General features: G+C 37.4%; 1 protein-coding gene across 2 annotated transcripts; it reads left to right on the forward strand.

The window, feature by feature from the left end:
- The first annotated feature begins 959 nt into the window (after positions 1 to 959).
- On the forward strand, positions 960 to 21,678 carry mtmr12 (myotubularin related protein 12). Of its 2 annotated transcripts, XM_039650043.2 has the most exons (17): positions 960 to 1,179; positions 3,928 to 3,985; positions 6,300 to 6,439; positions 8,725 to 8,797; positions 8,910 to 9,046; positions 9,141 to 9,228; positions 13,906 to 14,029; positions 14,468 to 14,537; positions 14,687 to 14,784; positions 15,153 to 15,277; positions 15,408 to 15,486; positions 15,582 to 15,652; positions 15,932 to 16,101; positions 17,350 to 17,526; positions 17,812 to 17,970; positions 18,216 to 18,266; positions 19,362 to 21,678. In XM_039650043.2, exons 1-17 carry the CDS (start codon positions 1,111 to 1,113, stop codon positions 19,932 to 19,934), a joined length of 2,262 nt encoding a protein of 753 aa, XP_039505977.1. In that variant the 5' UTR covers positions 960 to 1,110; the 3' UTR covers positions 19,935 to 21,678. The 2 variants fall into 2 exon arrangements, with proteins under 2 accessions (XP_039505977.1, XP_039505978.1); XM_039650044.2 differs by lacking the exon at positions 18,216 to 18,266 and having other exon boundaries at positions 963 to 1,179.
- Positions 21,679 to 22,336: the final 658 nt, after the last annotated feature.

Here is a 22,336-nt window from a genome sequence, read left to right on the forward strand (position 1 = left end):
TTTAAGGAAACTTGAGTTGCAAGCTCATTTCAGAGGAGTTATTCTCAAAGTATTCAAACGCTGATCATTTGTAGTGGTTTTAAGGTCAAAGTTGTTTTTGTTTGTTTTCCTATGGATCTCGTAATTGACCCAGGTCTGCCTGTGTTGTGTTCATATTGTTAACCCTAAATGTATCTGTAAATGTGATCATATAACTGTATGATCTCTAATATATGATCATTTAAGAAGCCTGTATCTAATCTTGCAGTAGATCTTCAAAACAAAAGCCTGTATGGTTTTAAAGCACAGGAATGTTGTTTTTGTTTTTTATTAATTTTGTTTTATTGGTTTATAGATGTGTAGTTGCTTGCTGTTAATTTTAATTTCTGGTTTGCGTTTGATGGGAGGAACAAAAGTGAAATATCTGTGTTGTAACTGCAGATTGTTGTAGACTTAACCTTTGATGCTTGTCATTCACTGTCAAGGTACTACTTAAATGCTTATAATAAAGACATTTCTGAAACTAAATATAACCAAAATACATGTAGAGTCGTCTTCAACCTGAAGTTTTAGTTTGGTATGTCCTTAGTTTAATTTGCTTCGATGTGTAACTCACAAATTAAAGGATTCAAATCTAGATTTTTTTTGTATTCTTGATTGCCTCACAGGTGCTTTGTTATCTTCTCCTGTTATTTATGCTAATGAGGAACTACTTTAGTCTGTGTTCTGATGAATTGAGTGAAAATGAGAAAAAAAAAACACTAGATATGCAAACACGAAGCCAAAAAAAACATGAAAGATGTGGAATCATAAACCTCTAACTTCAGGGCGTAGGCTATTTTGAATAAGACTGCGTATTTGTTCAGCAACGAGGAAGCCCATAAGATTGACAGCCTTTTCATCCAATGAGCAAAAAGCGACTTGTTCTTGACCGGAGTAAAAAATGGACCGTTTGTCCATAAAGAGCCAATGCCGTCGAATGGGCGCGGTTAGCTGTCAGAGCAGGTTTGTTTTCCACTCCAACCAAAGGAAATCCGCGGCTTGCTTGTGCAAAGAGAGAGGGAGGAAAGTTGTGTTCGCATTCTCCCGGATTTCCACCTGACTGCTCGGGAAGCGGGATACTGTGGCACAATGTTGAGTTTGGGGAGCGGAGGTGCGAAGTCTTCTAAACCGTCGTTTGTGTCTTATGTTACACCCGAGGTAAGCTTTCAAAGTAGTAATACACTTAGGCTAACGTTACGTTGATTTCAAAACAAGCCGGAGATACTGAATTTGTCTAAAACTAGAAATTGACAATGCTGACTTGTTCTAGTTTAGCTACACTAACGGAAATCTATTTTTTGTGTACGTTTTTGTTCATTTGGAGAAATGCATTAACTTAAACGATCAACAACAAATTTTCATTCAGTTAAATTACATTTCTAAGTTGACTCCCTTCGCACTGACGCCTAAAATTGAGTTTTGTTGACTTTTTAAAAAGTTTACCAAAAAAGTCCTCAACTTTACATTTCAGTCTGTTTAGAGATAGTAATGCAATAAACGATGTTTATTGACACGACTCCCGAGTGTCTTCACTTGCCTTTTTGACATGTGATTGTGTTTGAAGTCCTTTCTTGGTTATGGTTTCATAAAATTGCAGTGCGATGATAACGTTATGTGTGTGTGTGTGTGTGTGTGCGCGCACTCGAGAGAGAAAGAGCATAACGTCTTTTTATAACCGATGTCATGAGCTTTGTCTTGAGGAACAATAACTTAGTTCTTGTTGTTCATTAGTGAAAGCATGATGGTAAGAATTGTTGTACTCCTTATAGAAATAAGGTAGCCTAAACCCCTTAGTTTATCAATGTTTTTCATCCCATTGTAAGAGAGATTAGTAAATGAAAACATTACTATAAAACAATTCAGTAAAGGTGTAAGTTAGTGGATTAGGATAGTTTACTCAAAAATAAAAGCTCGTTAATTATTTCATTAAAGTCATTATTTATTTATGTGGTCCGGACCCTGTATGTCTTTCTCTGTTCTTTAGAGCACAATATGATAAGATTTTGTGTAGCTCAAACTACAGTGTGGTGCTTGCAACGCCAAGGTCATGGGTTCAAATGTAAGGGAATACCTGAACTGATTAAATGTGTACCTTGAAGGCAATGGAAGTCACTTTGGATAAAAAGCATCTGCCATATGTAAATGTTGTCGCTTTAGCCAGAACGACAGTTTCAGCCACTGTTAAATTCCATTTATATTTTTTATTTTTTACATAGTCAGATAAATACCTTGACCAAGTATAGTGTTTTGTTCTTCCTTAATGATAAAAAAAAAACAAATTTTTACTAACATTTTGATTGATTAATTGAACTTGTAGGGTCATTAAAAAGAAATATCCCCTCCAGACATCACTTTTGGCCACTACTGAATGTTTGGTATGGTTAGTGCCACAAATAGTGCTATTTTCTGCTTACTGTGTGGACCGATGAGCCCAAGTCATCACTGGTGCAATGCTGCATTTGTCCAGTTACCAAAAGATGTCATTAATACTTTGATTTCTGCAGTTAGAGCATTGAATTGAGAAGTTCTTCAATTTCTTACTAGGTCTGTTACAAAGTGAATATCTTGACTATCAAGCTTGTATCGTTTTATCAACTTCCTGAATATAGCCTAACTTCAATACATTATATCTTTTTCATAAAGTGTGTTGGCTCCTCCTCTCTCCTCGCTGCTCTAAACACATTTTTTCTTAAGTTTAGGAATAAGACTAAAATTACACCATTTTGATTCCCTTAAAATTTAGCTCTGAGTGGATTTATTGACCCCCCTGACCTATGTGAGGTTCAACTAATTCTCTTTCTGATGATCAGAAATTGGGACTTATTGGCTGGATACTGGCTGGATATTAATGAAGACCCACTATTTTTGTCATGCAACATTTGAAATGGAAAGACCGTGTGTATTTACCATCTCAGGTTTTAAAAGCAAATTTTAGGGTAATATTTTCACCCTGAGGAAGTCATTAGGAAAAGGAGTGACCCAGATGCTTGGGACTGTTTGTGAAGTTTTACCCATTGAGGTTTTCAGCTGGCTTCATGGTAGCAGGATGTTTGATGGCTTCCTTTCCTTTATTTATCCTTTTTGTTTTGACTGAACTTGTACAATTTATTATTCGCACACTGGCAGTCTGGCATTAGTTTTTTGATTTTGCAGTTATCTTCAGCCACTTTTATATCTTCTAACCAAGGGATTTTACCTCATTTAAATTTTAAAGCTGGCTGCAGGCATATATAAGTAGTCCGTACTTTAGGTTAAAAAAAAAACATCAAATGTTCTAGAAGAAAGAGGAAAATCCTTTATGAACTACATGAACGCTGAGTCTCGGCAACTCTGCATTCATGGGCTGATTTGAGATACAACAAAAGCCCTGAAGCCCTGAAAAATCTCTAGTTGCATTACATTATATAGCCAGACCTCATTTCATATGTAAACATGAGTTACAGTGGAAATTTTATAAAAGAAGATATTTTGAGAAATGTCACTGTGTTTATATATTTATTTATTTAGTTTGTCATGCAGTGGAAGTCAGTGGTCACCAAAACAGTTTGGTTACAACATTATTCAACATACAGGTTTGAAACAATGAAAGGCCATGCAAATGATGAGAGAATGTATTTATTTATTTATTTATTTTGTAAACTATCCATTTAATGTAATGTATGACAGTGCATGTTTCTCATACCTACTTATATTCGTATACTATATTATGCTTGCAGCAGTTTTAGTTTTTACAGAGCAGATGTCCTGTCGATTTATTCACTTACTTAGCATCTGGCACTGTGTGAAATGTGACTTGATTTGTTTGGCATCATATTGCAATATGGTACCTGTGAAAATTTAATTTATTAAGATGTTTAGTCAATCAAGTTTACAGTTATATAATTGTACTGCTCCTGTTTTCTTTAGGAAATAAAATTGGAGAAATACTTGCCAAAGAAGGAGAAGCATCCTGATTTGCTTCCAGGTAAAAAAAAAAAAATGTAATCCCTCACACAATGTTCTGCTATCTCAAGCTTTTCTTTGTATTATTGTCAGTTAATCTAAAGAAAAATTGGTACATAGTTGATACACTGGGTGTAATTTTCATTTCAGATTTATAATTGTTCTTTAATCCAGACTGTAACTTCCAGAGATCTCATTTAGTGTAAGCTTTGCAGATACAGAAAATATAGGTAATGTTTTAAAACAATGTTTTAAGCATTTCTTCAAAGCTCTGCACACCACAAAAAAAGACTATAATTTGCATTGTGTTTATGTCTGACAATGTATTATTGTGTTTAAAGCCTTGTTTATTCACACTGTCTGTCCAAATCCGACTAGGCCTATTTGTGTACACGACTAAAATCAGATCTAAATGATTGACTGTCGACACTGTGCATCGGAACTGTTCAGATCTGATTTGTGTCTTTCATCACAATGATGATTGCTTTAGAAGGACTATGCCTAAAAACAACAATTATGTGTTTTAGATTTAGAATATGACAATGTGTAGCTGCAGCGCTGGACTACTTGTCCTGTGTTCATAAATGGAGTGGTTGTGGAGAGAGTACCCTGTTTTAAATTATTGGGGTTCAACATTACAGATGATTTTTCTTGGACTACACACACCTCCACTGTCATTTGAAAAGCACAACAACATCTTTATTTTCTGAGCAGATTGCCTTAGAAACTTCTTTTGAACTTTTATCGATGTGCAGTGGAGAGTGTACTAACATATTGCATCACATCTTGGTACGGTAGTTGTATCCACCTTTTTCTGCTCTAAACAATGTGCGCTGCCATGACGACGATGCCGGTAGTCAACTTCCGGTTCGAGTCTGGTCTATGCCATGTGTTTTAGATTGTGTCATCCCCACATCGCTAAACTAAATTGAAAAAAAAAACATTCATCAAATGTGATCTGATCACGTTATTTTTTATTAAATCACAGATAAAAACAAAATGAACGTTTTTCTTTGCTGATGAATGACTGCACGATCTCCAGCAAACATCCGACAGTCTCTATCACCCCTACTGCTGCAGAATAACAGTTCTAAAATGTTAGGCTGGTTATCCCTTGACTCCTGCTACCTCTACTTTCAAAGATGTATAGACTCTATATTTCTCACTCAGGCCTGTGAGGTTAGGCATAATAACGTTACGCCGAGTTTCATTCATGAGACCAAAGTCCAGTTTGCGCGCTGTCGCCTCCGTTATGATCATCTGTTTATTATACAGTGGTATGAATAAGTTTTGGCACCCATGCTAAAGTTGCCTATAAAGAGGAATAAAAAAATCATCTTTTGGATATTGATCTTAATGCCTTAATTAGAAAAATGAGGAAAACTCAAACCTTTAAGGACACAAATTTTCTTTGTGAATGAATAATGTATCATAAATAAATAAATGTTTTTCCTTAAAATACAGGGTGCATAAGTCTGGGCACCCCTATGTTAAATTCCCATAGAGTCAGGCAGATTTTTATTTTTAAAAGCCAGTTATTTAATGGATCCAGGATAATATGCATCCTGATAAAGTTCCCTTGGCTTTTGGAATTAAAATATCCCCACATCATCACACACCTTCCACCACACCTAGAGATTGGCATGGTTTTACTTCAGTTAGCCTAATAGCTGGTTTGATTTGCATTGAAAGATGATCTTATGGAAAGTACCCCATGCCAATAAAATTAAATTAATATCCAAAAGATTATTTTTTATTCCTCTTTTTAGGCAACTTTAGAATGTGTGCCAAAACCTATTCATACCACTGTATAGCTACTTCTTATTTATTAAAACCAGGCAAATTGGTTGATGAAACATTGATTGAAATTAAGATACAATTAGTGAAAAAAGGACAGCAGGAAGTAGAAAACCGTCCAGTCAGAAAAAGGTGGATAAGAGAGGAACAAGGGGCTCTGCAACTATTTGACCAAAATGACATTTATTTGTCCAGATGTCAGAGCAGAACTTCAAAAAATGGTCAGATCCGATCACCCTGCATAGACACACTACCTACCTCCGGGTAGGAGATACAGGACAATTTACTCTCGTACCACAAGACTACTTACTACTACTATTAAATACTTCCTAAATGGTTTACATCTATAAATTATATTTGTTCACTTTAAACAGTCTGTTGTTGTTGTTGTTTTACCATACTAATTGTATCTTTTTAAAAACGTTTTATCTATATTGATTTTTATTTATTTATTTATTTATTTATTTATTAATTGGATTTGGACTGACAGTCTGAACAGGGCTTATGTGACATGACTTTGCTGATCTGTTGCATCTTAGGTGAAGTGGTGTTCTGTAGCGCCAACCCTATTCTCAAATACACTCAAGATGACCTCTCCCAGCGTGGCGTCTTTGGCACGTTGTTTTGCACCAATTTTCGTGTTACGTTCTTAAGTGATGAACTGACACAGGAAGAGACGGTAAGAACACGTGTCAGGGCTGTAAAAACAAGACCTGATTTCATGACAAAGTTTTACTGTTTCACGGATGGCAATTTCATTTAAAATTTTATTTGTAGATTTTTAGAAAAAAAAAGCATGTATGCCCACCCTTAAACATAACCCTATGTGGGTTATTAACAAATCATATTAAAAATATACGAATGAGATCAATGAGTGAATTCAGCACAAAGTAAAATAGTTACGAATTGACGTGAGTTTTCCTGTTCATAGTATATAAAAACATTGGTAACACTTTACAATAAGGTTCATTAATTAACATTAGTTAATATATTAACTAACACAAACTAATAATGATCAATGCAAGTGTTACAGTATTTATTAATCTTTGTTAATATTAGTTAATTCATATACAGCTGTTCATTGTTTGTTCATGTTAGCTCACAGTGCATTAACTAATGTTAACAAATACAACCTTTGATTTTAATAATGCATTTGTAAATGTTGACGGTATAATATTAAAGCTGCAGTCCGGCGTTTTTCCTTTTTGTCGCCATCTCTGTTCAAAATCTGCAATTGCAGTCATTTGCGGAATTATCAACTTTACTTTTTTGAGTTGTACTTCAACACCCTCGACACGGCACAGCGCAGATGAACACAATGTTTGAGGAGAGTGTGAGGCTGTCAGTCGCCATGCCGGTGTGGATACTGTCATTCAGAATTGTTAATGTGAACAACGTAAGCATTGCTTGACTACATGTAATATCCTTCCGATATGTATCCTTGTTTTCGCATGGGCCCATGCAGTCTCTTTTTTTCTGTAGCCATTCCGAAGTCTGAACGAAGTCTCACTCTGCATTTTACAATATGTACTGTATTTTGGATAATTTTTAACCTCAAAAAAGCTATGGACTGCAGCTTTAACTTAGATTAATAAATGCTGTAGAAGTATTGTTCATTCTTAGTAAATGTTAGTACTTAACATTAGTTAACCTTAATGTTATCTAATTACCCTTATTCTAAAGTGTTACCAAAATATTCAACATGTATATTTAGAAAAAAAGAGGCCTAATGCAATGCTAATTCACATCTACTAAGTAAATAGCAAAATGCTATCACATAAGCAACAATGTTACATTTCTAATTCAGGCTTACCGAACATATAACCACAGTGCTTTTAAAAAAAAATATCATGTACTTCCTGTATGTACTGTAGCATTCTTGTACATAGTGTGGTTTGAAGAGAATAGAACACGTGATCTAGATGTTTATAAAATGGTAATCTTTATGAAATGGATGCTATTTTTTAGAGGTGTTTATCAATTCAATATTTTTATGAAAAGTCTATGCAGATAAGGTTAGGTGAGGAGTAGCAGACAGGTCAGAAGGCATGGCTAAATCTGTTAATAAAAGTGTTTTTTAATAATTGTGTTAAATTGACTCTAAATTAATTAAATTGACTGCCATACCATACTATTCCAAAACAATTTCAAGTGCATCCGAAAGATTGTCATTTACCCAATCTCTCTACAAATCTACTATTTAGGTTCAGTGTACAGGAAGATTCTGTTGCTTCAAAAGCTTTATAGCCAAAATAGAATAATCACTGCGGACTGGCTTATATTGTTGGCACCTGTATGATAAATACTTTTTCCTCATTTATAAGTCAGGTTTTGATAAAAGCAGCTGCTAAACAAGTAAACAGAAAAAGTGTGAAACATTGGGTGTCTTAAGAGCATGCTTGGTGACCTTGCATGAGGAACTGTGCTGTGAGTGCTCTCACTTTAGCTGCCATTTCAGGAACTTGAGTGTCTGACTCACTGGCAGTGAAATTCTGGTGGGAAACCAGTGCCTTACAGCAGGTTCAAATGGTCAGATATTCATGTTGTGCCAGGTATTTTTGTTTTCAGTTCGTTTTTTTTTTTTTTTTTTGCATGTTGACCAACATCGATATGCAGACATAACTAATCTAATCAGTAATCAAAAAAGCTGCAAAACAATGCTGCTGAAAGCTATTGGCCAGATGTTAGTGTTGGTTGGTATCAAGAGGTTTCATTGGCTGCTGTAGATTTCTATTTGGAGGTGGCTAAGCAGGAAATGATTAAATATTGTGTGAAAGTTTGATGCAGCACACTTAACAAGGCAACCGCATTCCTGTTAGTTACTGTGTTCTGTATAAAAATGCAGCTTTCACAGCTGACTGAGCATTAGTTAAGCACTGTCTTTTGCAAGCATTATTTACTTTGGTATTGTCTGCATTGTGTAAGTTCAATAAGAGGCTGTCATGTCACTCTCCTTTGTTCCAGTCCAAGACCTTTCAGAACAAACTCTATGGAGAAAATGACATTCCATTAACGTGTGTGGATCACATCTATGGTGGTAATAATCGTTTTTACATTTATCATTAATAATTATAGAGCTGTTCATGTTTTGAAGGGAAAATTTTTATTTGAATGTTTGAGTTCTGAAAAACATTTCATTTCTTTTAAAGTTTATGATGAAAAAAGGAAACTGATAACGGGAAGCTTTGTGAAGAACAAATACCCATCCAAAATAATAATTCACTGTAAAGATCTACGCGTCTTTCAGTTCTGCCTAACATTCACCAAGGAGGAAGATACCAAAAAGGTAATTTGTTTAACACGAGGACTGAAATGGATGCACGTTTAAAAAAATGAGTTACACATTTCCTTGTGCATTTTTTTTCTTTTTTTTTTGTCAGATCTTTCAGGGTATTGCTCACCATTGTTTGGAGGAGAAATCTCTAAAGTGCATCTTTGCTTTTTCCTATGCTGGGACACCAACCCAAGGTACAGATTTGAGCTCATGTTAGAAGCTTTCATTTTGTTTCTATTGTTACTTTCCATAGATTCACTTGTTGGTTAAATGGTTAAATACAGCTGGGTTCTGAGTATCAATTATCTGATAATCCACTAAAGCATGTGTACCCACTTATGCAATATTAGGGAAAACATCACCATGATAAGTTCATGAAGTCACACTAATGCAGAACATGAACTTTGCACACATCTGAAATGCAGACATGTATCCAGCACTGGACTTCTTGCACCAGCTGCTAAATTCTGATCATAGTCTATGGACCTGGAATTCAACAGATGGTTGCTAGAACAACAGTCAGTGTCTCTTTATAGACATTATATATTCGAGATCATCTTTCTGGATTTTAGTGGCTCAACAAGGCTTTTTATGTATCAGGAAAATATATTTTTTTCTGTAGCCAAGAATAACAAGGCATTATTAATTTGTAACTGATGCTTTTTAAAATCTACCAAGTCTTCATTGTCAGCTAGCTAGCAAAGTTAATTACAAACTTTGTTGAAAAACATATGTATGTGATCAGGGCTTGATATTAACTTTTGTGCCCACCAGCCTTTTTCCAAAGTTACTAGCCACTCAGCATTTTTACTGGCCACAATTTTGACATCGATACTATGGGGGAAAACTATAAATCATATAGATATTTTTAATCGTATCTCATAAGTTGGCAGTATGTATATTAGGGTGCTGTCACTTTAAAACAATAGGTTACTATCGTAACCCCATTTCTCAGAAACATCGAGTGGAGAGATCCACCTATGAGAAGGGCATCCGTGCATGACCTCTGCAGAAGCATCCAAAAGCAACAAGTCTTGCTAGACAGACAGAAGCGCGCAGCCAATGCCAGGTAAGGCCCCGCCCCCTACCTGAGGGCACATAACGCCTGCAAGCGCTGCTATTCTCCAGTACAAGGTCACCCATGACAAGGTCCACCATATCCTTAACCTCAAGGCCCGTGAGAATGTGTTTGAAGTCGAGTGGGTCGCTCTTGTTGTTCTTCATGTGCTACACACACGCTGAAAGTGAGGGGCCGTGAGGGGTCCTAGAACTTTCCCGTCGTAAATGTCTCTCCCCTGGTCAGTGGTGCTCAGTTGAGCTGGCCACTCAGTGTTCAGGCGAGCAGCCGCTTGCTCACAAACCTCCTGGGCAGGATGGCGTCCTCGTCCTCTGAGACCCCTAGAAGGGCCGTGTCATCCTCGTCACCGGAGCTGGCCGGTTCGTCAACGAGCGTGAGATTGCCAGTGAAGTTGTCCTCTTGGGGGAAAGCAGGATTGTGCTGGTCAGTCCAAATAAGTGAGGTGGTGCCCGGGAGTCCCCAGATAGCGCTGTCGTCACTGTGTCCCCCATCCGAGTCAGATAGGCAGAGCTCGGCACACTGGGTCGCGGCAAATTTGAGACGGCGTCGTAAAAGCTTCTTGGGCAGCATAAGACAATGACTGCAATTCTCCGGGTTCTCCAAGGTGTCTTGAGCGTGTTTGAGGCCCAAGCTGACCACGCAGAACGAGGGCAGGTCCTTAGCGGCAATGAAAGCACCACACGTTGCCGGGCAGGCCTGTGATAGGCTGTTCCATGGAGAAGCGGAAGGTTTAGACAGCGACATATATCAGCAAAGAAAGAGGGAGGAGGAGGTGGGGAGAATGGTGAAAGCGTGGGCGGCTCCAGATGCAGAACACAGCTGATAGGTTGAAAAACGACTGTCACGTCTGGCGGATGCTGATCAGTCAATATGTCCTCCTGAAGACACACAAGTAAACAGTGTAATCCAATCGAACTGCGTACATGCAGAAATCGCGAGAAGCGAATGTCAACTGGAGAATAGCAGCGCTTGCAGGCGTTATATGGCCTCAGGTAGGGGGCGGGGCCTTACCTGGCATTGGCTGCGCTTCTGTCTGTCTAGCCAGACTTGGTAGAATTGGATGCTTCTGCAGAGGTCAGGCACGGATGCCCTTCCCATAGGTGGATCTCGAACACAAGATGATGAAAGAGCACCTAACGCAATAGATCCATTATACTGTTACACATTTGTTTTCTTTCTCAACAACTGACTGTGTTTACGTGAGGCTTATTTACACATTTATAAGGTAGTCCTACTTTTTTCTTTGTATTAATTGTGTTTTGTGATGTGTGTGTGTGTGTGTGTGATTTGTACTGTATATGTGTGAGCCTTTTTAACCAAAGACAAATTAATATCACTGGTTGATAGATAGTTTTTGAATTTGAATTTGAATACTCACCAAGACTGGCATTTTGACATTATTTTGTGTCTATTTGACTGTTGAAGCGCAATTGCTAGGGAACAATAACTTGTTATTGTACTGAGAGGCAGGTTTATGCATGTGCACTTAGGGTGTGAGCACAAAATCTGCCCGAATTAGTAAAATTATGTGCAATCCCACACTGAAGTACAAGCCCTGTAAGACCAACAATATCCAACTGGAGAAAATTAAACGAGTTAGTGAGGGTAGGCGGGTTTGTGTGTTAACTTGCTGTCGGAGAGATGTGAGTGCTTGAAAGCACAGCTGGTATCGGGTAGATTTCGACCGATTCATCAGTTTTGCCGATATATCGGTACTGATAGTTGATTGGTGGAACTATCTTTATCGGCAAAATCCACACCGATAGTTTTTCCGGGTTGCGTCCATTGCTGGAGCGGCTGAAAAGTGTGCACCGCACTGGAGCGCGTTCGGAAAAGACTGCTGGCAGTATACAGAGTGAGAGCGGCCTCTAGAGGACAAATAACAAACTACCACTGGCTGAGTTGTTTACATTAAAGGCTTGTTTATATTTATGCGTTGGACCTACGGCGGAGCCTCTACGCTATAGACCGCGCTATTGGTTTTCATTTTGGCCATGTTTACACAAAGCCAGGTATTTAGAGAAACTGGTATTTCACCCACCTCTGTTTTCAATAATAACATCGTGCACACACCCGCATAAATATGCCGTCGAGCGCCATCATAACTATGCCAAACCTATGGGCGGCAGTGTAGGGAGATGGATGCAAGCCAATCAGAATCCTCAGAATCGACAAGAGAGAACCTAAAACCCTGTTTCTCCCAGTTGACACGACAACACATAACTGGCATTTCCAGAAATCTTTTTTGGCCGGAGTTTTTAGAAATAATCGTTTTCTGTGATAAAAACTGGGTTTTCGTGTAAATGAGAGGCCAAACTGCAGGGAAATATCTGCGTTTTCCCTTCGTGTAAACGGGGCCTTATACTTTACGTTGTCCGCATTGATGGGCGGGATTGACAGAGGGATCATGTGAAACCTGGGGAGCGGTTCTAGCAGACCAATTACAGCGCTTGCGGTACGCGTAGAATTGACACGTCGTTACATTTTTGTAGAGGTGCATGTCCAGGTACAGAAGGGTACGCACGCTACACACAGCCTACGGCGTAGCTACGGTGTGAGTTCGACGCAGAAGTTTAAATTAGGCTTAACAAGTGAGTGCGCTGACACTTGAAGTGTTAAACGGTATGAATATTGAACACTAAAGTACATATTGCCATATCATTATAAAGTAATTAATTTATTGACTAGATGCTGCATTAGCAGAGAAATAAAAACAGTGTGTTTGCTGTCGAGTCTGAGAGGAATAACATTAACGGCTACCTCAAGCGATTAAAGCAATGTGACAAAAACACACACAGACATGACCCAAATGTTTTATGTCACAATTGTTACCATCTATTTCCATTAGTTTATATCCGGCTGGTCACTGGTATGCATCCATTAGCTGGTGAAGTTGCATATTTAAAGCTATTGATTACATCCTTGTTAACAAATGGGACTTTCAAAGTGTTACCTATGAAATTTATGAGGTTATAGCTAAAGATAAAAATGTGTGGGCGGATCCCGGGGCTGTTGCTATTTTCCCGTCGGGATAAATGCCTCTTGCGCCTGGCGCAAATCTAAAAGGGGTTGGTCGAGCTTCACTATTCATGTGTGGTTTGGGCGAAACGGAAATAAACCAATAAGAGCGTCATATCACATTCCCTTTAAGAGCGTGATGAACGAGGTGCGCTTGTTCCATGCCGCAATTCTATTTTAATGACATTTACCAGATGTACTTCAGCATTGGTTCACAGCCGAGGAGATCGATGTTCTCGTCAGGGCCGTAAAAGAAAGAGAAGGGACAAACATGCATATAATAAGTTGGGTAAATGTGTAAGTTTTATGCCTATTTTTCCCATCATCATGGACACAACAATGATTTCCCTCATGTATATATATTTTTTCTCATAATAATGTATCATTTTCAAAAAGTAAAATGCATCTGTCTGTGTAGCTGAGAGAATCATCTACAGTGTATGCGCGTTGTTCACACTCTGTATTATGGCCAAGCATGCGTGCTTAAAATAGCATCTGAATGTATGCGCAACGCGCCACTGACTTTAGACTGACTTTGCGCCGGTGCAAAATAGGAATGATAAATGCGTCAGTGTATAAAGTCATTTGTGCCGGGTGCAAGATAGAGCCCTGAGAGTTCTAACAACTGATTTGAAACTCTCACACTTGCCCCCTTGACTATCAGACTAGTTTTAGAATGAAGGATAAATATATATATATATATATATATATATTAGATAGCGTAACTCTCATTTGTCAACTTTGGAACAACACAATATGCTATTTCTGTTTGCAGAAATGCAAAGGAAACGGGAGACAATTATGTTTGAGTCACCAGAGGACTGGACACAGGAAATGAAACGGACCAAATCGAAATGCAGATTAGTGACAGAAAATGAGAACTTTGAGCTCTCTCAAAGGTACTTACTGTTGTTGTTGATGGCTATAAAGTGTCTGATAAAGTCTTGCTACTGTTTTTATTAGAAGGTGCATTTTCTGTAACGACATCTCTAATCTCTAATCTATCATAGTCTTTATGTGCTACTGACCTAGATTATTATTTTTTTTATCAATCCTACATTGTTTATATTTGGGTAGTTCAAAACTACTGTCAGTAGTTTTAGGTGATGTAACTTATTTAATCCATTTTTAGCAGTTAAAAAGTCCTGCATTGAATAAATGTGAATTTTCAAAATAAATCCAATGTATTCTCTCAATTAATATAGGATAAAATGCATGGATCTATATTAATTATAAAAGAATTAGCAAAAATGTTTTTAGTGATCGTGTCACACATTGAAAATGTTAATGTGAAATAAATGTATTCAACAAAGACACTGCTCTGACATTTTCTTTAGGTTACCGAAGTACTTTGTCATCCCATTAGCACTAGAGGATGTATTCAGCTATCAAGGAAAGGGATTGCCAGTGAGTTAAGGATTTTATCTTTAGAGAATATAAACATTTTAAATAATTTTGTAATGTTATTATAATTGTAATGTTGGCCTTTGTATACAAGTTGTCATTTGTATAGCTGAATGCAACTGAGGTCAGTTGCCTGTTATTTTCCTTTTCAGATCTGGTGTTGGTCTCATCACAGCGGTTGTGCTCTCTTCAAAGGATCTTTCCCACCTATGACGCAGGAAGAAGGGGATTTCCAAAAGCACTTGGACACGTAATGGATTACAGTTTTTGACTCATATTTATTTATCCTCTGGAATCAGCCAAACTGCTGTGAAATGGGTTATTTGTGCCCTGAGTTTCTGTGTGTTTAGGTGCTGAAACTCAAGGGCACTGTTCTTTATCAAAGAACAACATGCCAGTATGTTATCTAGTAGTGCTCTAGACACCATCAGCATGAACCAATATAAACTTTTCGTGTTTTTGGTGATGTAACATTGTGTCCGCAGCAAATAAAATAGTTGTGTAACATGGTGTTCACAGCAAATAAAAAAATACAAATTAAGTATTGTCTTATTTTGACTGTCACTGGTACCTTCACATTGACAAATTCTGTTTTTTTCTTTTTTACTTCTTTTGCAGAATGATAAATGCAGTCGCACATAATTACCTCTACTCCGTAAAAACAGAGGACCTCTCAGAATCCCTTCCTACGATCCTAGACATCCAGCAGTCATATAACAAGTTCAAACAATTCTTTCTTATCGGTGAGTCACAGAATACACTGAAGTCTCTTTTATAAGGAAATGTGAACAAATCCTCAAATATAAAATGAAAGGATGGGTATTTTGTTTGCAGTCACTTTATAATGACTCAATGTTATTTTTTGTCTCTTAGATAATTCAACCGATTTTTGGTTGTCAGATGTGAAATGGTTCTCTTCCCTTGAAAGCTCAGGATGGCTAGACATTATTAGGTCAGCTTACATTGAGAACATATTAGATTCATTGTGTGATTTACTAGTATTAGAATTTGACACTTTTAACAGACTGTATGTAATGTCCTCAACAGGCAATGTCTCCACAAAGCAGTAGAGGTGGTTGAATGTATTGATAAAGACAACACAAATGTCCTTGTAACAGGTAAGTCAAGCATGTTACAACTATGTGGCTTATATTGTGATTTCAATACATTATTTTGATAGTTTGAACAATCTGACATGTGAGCCAATAGTGGAGTTTGGGATGGGACCACCTTTTTTTTTTTTTTTTTTTTTTGGTGGTGGTGGTTAAAGTGTCTGAAAGAAGTACAGTTCCTCACCTTCAAAAAATAAATTACTTTTAAACCTCAATGAATCGATCTTTATGACTTTGAGATTGTATCCCCTGATGTTTTCTGTTGTTGTTATTGATTGATTGCAGAGGAAGAGGGAACAGATCTGTGCTGTGTGATCTCCTCGCTGGCTCAGATAATGCTGGACCCTTATTACAGAACACTGATGGGTTTCCAAAGTCTGGTGCAGAAGGAGTGGGTGGCTGGTTGCCATGCCTTCCTGGATCGATGTAATCACCTCCATCAGAAAGACAAGGAGGTAATTATTGCATGTTCGTTCTTGCCTGTTGTTTCTTCAGAGGCTTAGTGGAAATGTTACTGTTCTACTGTATATTTTCCTATTTGTATTATTCTTAACCTCTTAGATTTTAAAGGCTTTTTCACCTGCAAACATGTCTTTTATGAGGTTGTAAAATCATGTCATGTCTAATGACAATTATCGGAAAATTACTAAACAAATCCTCAAATATTAGCATTTAACATTTGGCTGTTCAACCGATTTCCTGCAGTAGTATCATGTTTTTTTTTTGTTCCACTTGAGACACTTTCTTGTCATGTAAAAAAATAAATAGCCTAAAATCTGTGTCCATTTATTTACCTGTTTGCTAAGTAACCATGTGATATACATAATATACAGTCAGCCGGTCACTACTCATAGTTTTCAGTCAAGCTACTAGTGAGGAGACCTTGAGAGAAAAACATCCAAACTGCAGCACAGGCCTGTACATTTTACATCTGTTTCAAGCAACGAATATTTAGATCACCTCTCAAAAAAAAAAAAAAAAAAAGATGGTTAAGCGTTTTCTTTATAAAGGTTTTTTTTTTTTTGAGAAAACACCTAAAGAAAACTGCACATTGTTTATATTCTGGTTTGACCTGCTTGCCTGACATACATCATAATATCACTCTCTTACTACATTAGTACAAATCTGGTAAAAATAACTAGCGTGCAATGGAGGAAAGCCCTGTTTTGCCCTCCAGATGGGCATTCCTATCCCCCTTATTTCTTACGTAAGAGTGGGCACAGCTATTTAATTTCATCTTGTTTCTGGTGTCATACGGTTCCAGTTATTTTGCCTGCACAAAAACAGCCCATTAAACTGCTTTATATTGCTTTTATATAACTTGTTATGTATGATAACTTTTATATATTGTTTTAATTGCATTATCATAATTGTAAACGCATAAGTTTATAGCGGAAATAGTTTTACAGTTTACATTCAGCACTTTGTAATTCTTGTAGTTATTAGCCTATGGTCTCTAATGAATTGGAAGTCTCACACATTCAAGAAATTTGCACATGTCCGTGTTGCAAAAGAAGGTGGATAAGGATGTGCCGTAAATGAAAAATATGAATTGCGATAAATCCCTTCAGAATGAGACTATCTTGATCTCCCTACTAGGATTTATTTAGAGATCATCAATTGTTCATTTAATGATAAATGATGGATGATGTTTTCTCATCCTCGTTGTCTTTTTAATTCAATTCTTGTTTCTCAATGCGCAGTGTCATTCTCCAGTCTTCCTCCTGTTCCTGGAGTGTGTGTGGCAGCTTGTTCACCAGCACAGCCCGGCTTTCCAGTTCTCAGAGACTTACCTGACTGTGTTGTCTGACAGTATTCACGTGCCAGTCTTCAGCACCTTTTTGTTCAACTCTGCCTATCACAGAGAAAGTGTTATGAAGGTAGAACTTTTGTATTTTATGTTTTAAAAAATATATATTTTGATTTTGTGATTGCTGTTTAGAGTCAGTTCGCTACACTATTTTGTATTTTGAGTACCGCATTCACCATTCTGCCAGATGAACAGTATTAGAGGCGTCTATAGAAGTACAGTGGCTCAAAAGAAAACAGTCAGCCCTCTGTAATGCTGTCGTTAGTCTACGTTTTCTCAGAAGTTAGTGGCCGTTGCCTCCCTGACGCAGTCGACACGCCTCCTGCTGACTGCCTGTGCTTGATTGTCTTGGCAGGCCGAGTCACCACTTGCACAAAGCGGCACATTGAGCTGCCCTACAGTGTGGGACTGGTCTGTGCAGTTTGACAGCAAGGCCCAGAATTTCTTCTTTAATCCACTGTATTCAGAGAAGGTGAAACATGAGAAGACTGTACGCAAACCTCACAAGCCCAAGGTGAGAGGATGAAATGATGTACTATCTCTTGACCTTTCAGGGCCTGTTTACATCTGGTCACTTCTTGTGTTTTTGTTGATTGAAATCTGATTTTTTGAAACGGTTCCATTTACGCTTAGCCACATAAATGTGTCTCCGCGAAACGAATATAAATCCGATCTACAAACTCCCGTGCTATATGCAAATTTAACTGAAATCACGTCAACGAAATGAACAGATATGAGCTGCATTTTATTTATCATCAGCTAATTTCAAGATCAAAGACCACAATAGGAGAGAGAGGGTCGTCAGGACTGGTAAGAAGTCTCACTACTTTTAATGAAGATGATTGTGTGTTGAACGTCTGCGACTTGCTTTCAGTTTAATTTGCAGCAGTATGCACGTCGGCTTGCTGAAAGGATGCGTGTTGCAGAAGCCCTGTCATATCTGGCTAGATGTCATAGCCTATAACGTGCTCGCACGTTTATTTTTTTTCCTTTTTGGGAGGAGTCAAATTTACAAATGTGGTTTCAACAACCAGATGCATTTTCACTTGTCCAGTTTCATCTGGAATGCATCTCTAATCATCTGCTGAAGTGGTTTGAGCGTTCGGATTTAAATCAGTTTTAGAGGGCATTTACACCTGGTGTTTTCACAATCGGATCGCCACCTGACCGGGTGTAAACAGGTCCTTACATAATTCTAAAATACTGAAAATGTTTAAGTGTTATATTTTTAAATCTTTAAAAGTGATAGATAAGAATAGCAAGAAACTATGAATTTCGATTAAGTGATGCCACTGAGTTAGCCTACACTTTATGATGAATAATAAAGATGCCATTGAGTTATTAATTGTCAATGAATTATTATAATTATTAGTCACAATTGAATCAAAAATCACAATTTGTATTGTTTATGGATTGTTGCCATGTTTATTATAAATTATTTGTCCATGAAATTAATATTTTCATTTATAAAAAAAAGAAAAAGCATGTTAACAGATAAAGCAATCTTCATTTTCATTTTTTATTATTATTTCCATTTCACTCAGATATACTTCTTCTATACAACTGAGAAGACAACTCACAATTTGTTTTATTTCCCCATTTTTTGCACTTTTTTTACCTTTTGCTTCAAAATAAGAAAACTATTTGTTACCATACAAATTTATGTCAGATAAAATAAATCTCACAAATGCTGATTAAGTTTAGTGACACCCGTTGTCAACAGGAAAATGAAAGGTGAGGTGGGCATCTTACCCAATTTTGCCCTACTTATTTGTCTTTGGCTTATTTTGTGTCTGACTTTGCTCTTCATATTGAATAATATCTAAATTGAGTTCGTTCTGTGCATAAATTGTTTGCAGACTAATATTTAAATAGTTTTTTTTATTTTTATTTTAAAACGTACAGCACCAAAGACAGTTATCCTTACCCAGTACAGCCTTCAAAACCCCACCCAAGAAAGGTTTCTTTAAGGAGGAGACCGACAGCCTTAAAAAGATGCTACGAGTGAAGCGTATCAGTCGCTGGATGGGCTCTCCTGACTCCCCTGTGGCCGCCACCCGTGAGTTCTACGAGTCCTGGCAACAGCGCCCTCTGGATTATCACGGCATCCTGCTCCCCAGTCTAGATGGACCGGCTGTCCGCGTCTGGATGCAGCGCTACGTGCGCTGGATACCTGAGGTGCACATCCAGGGCGGAGGCTCCATGGCCCTCATGACCAAGCTTATGGAACTTGTAAGTCAGGTGCAGGATCTGAAGCGTGTGCTTGAGCAGAGAGACGCATCACAAGCTGCTAAATTCGATCATCGCCCACACCTTCAGCACCGGCTGCTCTCGTTCGGCTCCTCGGGACGATTGTCATCTTCATTCCCCTTTGCTTACAGCCGCAACCGATCTTTCAAGCCCATCATTCCTACAGGCCTAATGCAAAGCCTTATGGTAACAGACAACCTAGCTAGTCAGGAGGATGAGGCCAGTTAGGTTGTGAGTCTGATTTAACAGGGAATCTGTTTTTCACCCATATGTTAAATATTTGTCCATATATTATTAAATTATAATTATAATATAATCGGGATTATATTGACCTCGTCAGATCCAGATTCAAATCCAGATGATTGTGCTTAAAAGTGCCTTTGGTGCTAAAGCGTTTCCTTTTGGAAAGGAAAATACGCCTTTGCCAAACCAATTGTGCCCTATTATACTGAAAACATAATGTGAGCCTTCAAACAGGATTAAAGCTCTTTTATTTTAGTGTTTTTGATGTTCTTAAAGGAACGACACCTAGCATTTACCTCTTGCTCGTCACAAAACAGGAACAGGATATAGTCTTGAACTTCCAGCCTTTCCAGTGCACAGTGTTACATAAAATCTTTACCAAGTAACATATAGTATTCCACTCCAATGATCTATGGATGAACGAATGATCGCAAATATAAGAGTTATAAATACATTTGACTTCTCTGACCCCTCACATATTATAACTTCTGATACATCCATGCACTCAGTGGTCCGTCTCTACATGCTGCCGCAGGGGTTAAAAGTGGGCAGTATTCACTCTAGCTATCTATGGGAGTGTGATGTGTCTAAAAAGGTTATAGGCAGTGACAATAGCGTGAAGCCATCTACACGTATATTATTGTTTCTATTGCATTTAAAATCTATTGAAGATTAGACTGCTATATGGACCAATGTGATTTCTTCTCTTTTTTTCAGATACCATGTCAACCTTTGGGGTTTATAAATGTTTAATGTGGACATGGGGGCTTTTGTTTTGTAAGAAAACAGGAAGTAGAGAACAATATATGATATCAGCTGTCTCAGAGATTCAGTGCTTTATAGTACACTGATATACACTGTGTGACTCTTATCCGTCCGATGACCGAATGACTCATTTTATTGAACCTTAGATGCTGTAATTGGTAGTATGGGACATTTTTAAAGGACACAAAGCTGAATAATTAATTTGTAACTGTTTTTTTCTTATGATGGCAAATCCATGATGCAAATAGACATTACCACAGGATGTGAAAGAAAGTTTTAATCAGCACTTACGCAGCAAGATTCAATTGACAAATTTAAGAGTAAGTCCTCATAGTAGACTGAAAGCTTGTGCAAATATAATGAATATAAGCTATTTTCATACTGTATCTGCATTTGTGCACATTCTTCTTATTTTCTTTTCACTGGTGCCTGCAGAACTACTGCCACAAATCAACAGGCACTAAATTGTGTTGTTCGATGTCTGTTGCCCTTCCCCTCCACCCCACAATAATTGTAATGTAATGAAACTGATGTAAGCATTATTTGTTAGCAAAGATGTGGAGAAAGCAGTTTCCTACAACCCTTTCACCCTTATTTTGCACTACTGCTCCTTTGCCAGTCATTCACTGTTACTTGAACAGTCAGTCAGCTGTTAATCTGATTCTGTTCACTTCAGTTCAGCACTGCTCTCGTCTAGGACATGTGATGGTGTGCTGGATAAGAAATGGATTACTGTATAATTGTTTTGTAGTTTTCTGTAACCAACTTTAGAGTTCTTATTGTCAAGAGTTTGGCTGTGGAATATATGAAAAATGTCAGATTGCTTTATTTTGGACTATTTACTTAAAAGTGATAATTTTCACGTAAAAGTAGCATTAAATACTTTTATATATGCACATGGGAGTATGTAACTTGCTCTTTTTGTCCACAAAATATGATTGAAATAAAAGATTAGATCAATGATTATCAGTTCTTGTACTTCTAGAAAAGTATCTTTTAATGCAAATGCTTCTGACAAATGTTTTTTTATTTATTTATTTGATTTCCATCTATTTCTGGAAAAGCCAAAGGTACAGCTTTTCCTCTCTGTCTTCTATAAAACGTACTAATATCAACCTAACAGGCTGAGAGGATATTATACTGCCTGCCAGTACTTAACAATAGTGCCTGCTACACAGAAAATATGTCTCCTCTAAAAGGACTTTGTCATTTATGAAGTACAGATTTTGTTTTTTTGGTCTTTTGAGTTTTTGTTCTTACAAAATGTACATTAAAAAGAACCAAAACACATTTGGATTGGATGTGCAATGATATATATATATATATATATATATATATACATATAACACCATACTGTGTTTGACCCTCTTTCACCTTCAGAACTGTCTTACGTGGCATTGATTCAACAAGGTGCTGAAAGCATTCTTTAGAAATGTTGGCCCATATTGATAGGATAGCATCTTGCAGTTGATGGAGATTCCAGGGCACGAAGCTCCCATTCCACCACATCCCAAATGATACTCTATTGGGTTGAGATCTGGTCATTGTGGGGGTCATTTTAGTACAGTGAACTCATTGTTATGTTTAAGAAACCAATTTGAAATGATTCAAGCTTTGTGACA

The sequence above is a fragment of the Pimephales promelas genome, chromosome 4 (genome assembly GCF_988280905.1).
Source record: "Pimephales promelas chromosome 4, fPimPro1.hap1.1, whole genome shotgun sequence".
NCBI lineage: Eukaryota > Metazoa > Chordata > Actinopteri > Cypriniformes > Leuciscidae > Pimephales > Pimephales promelas.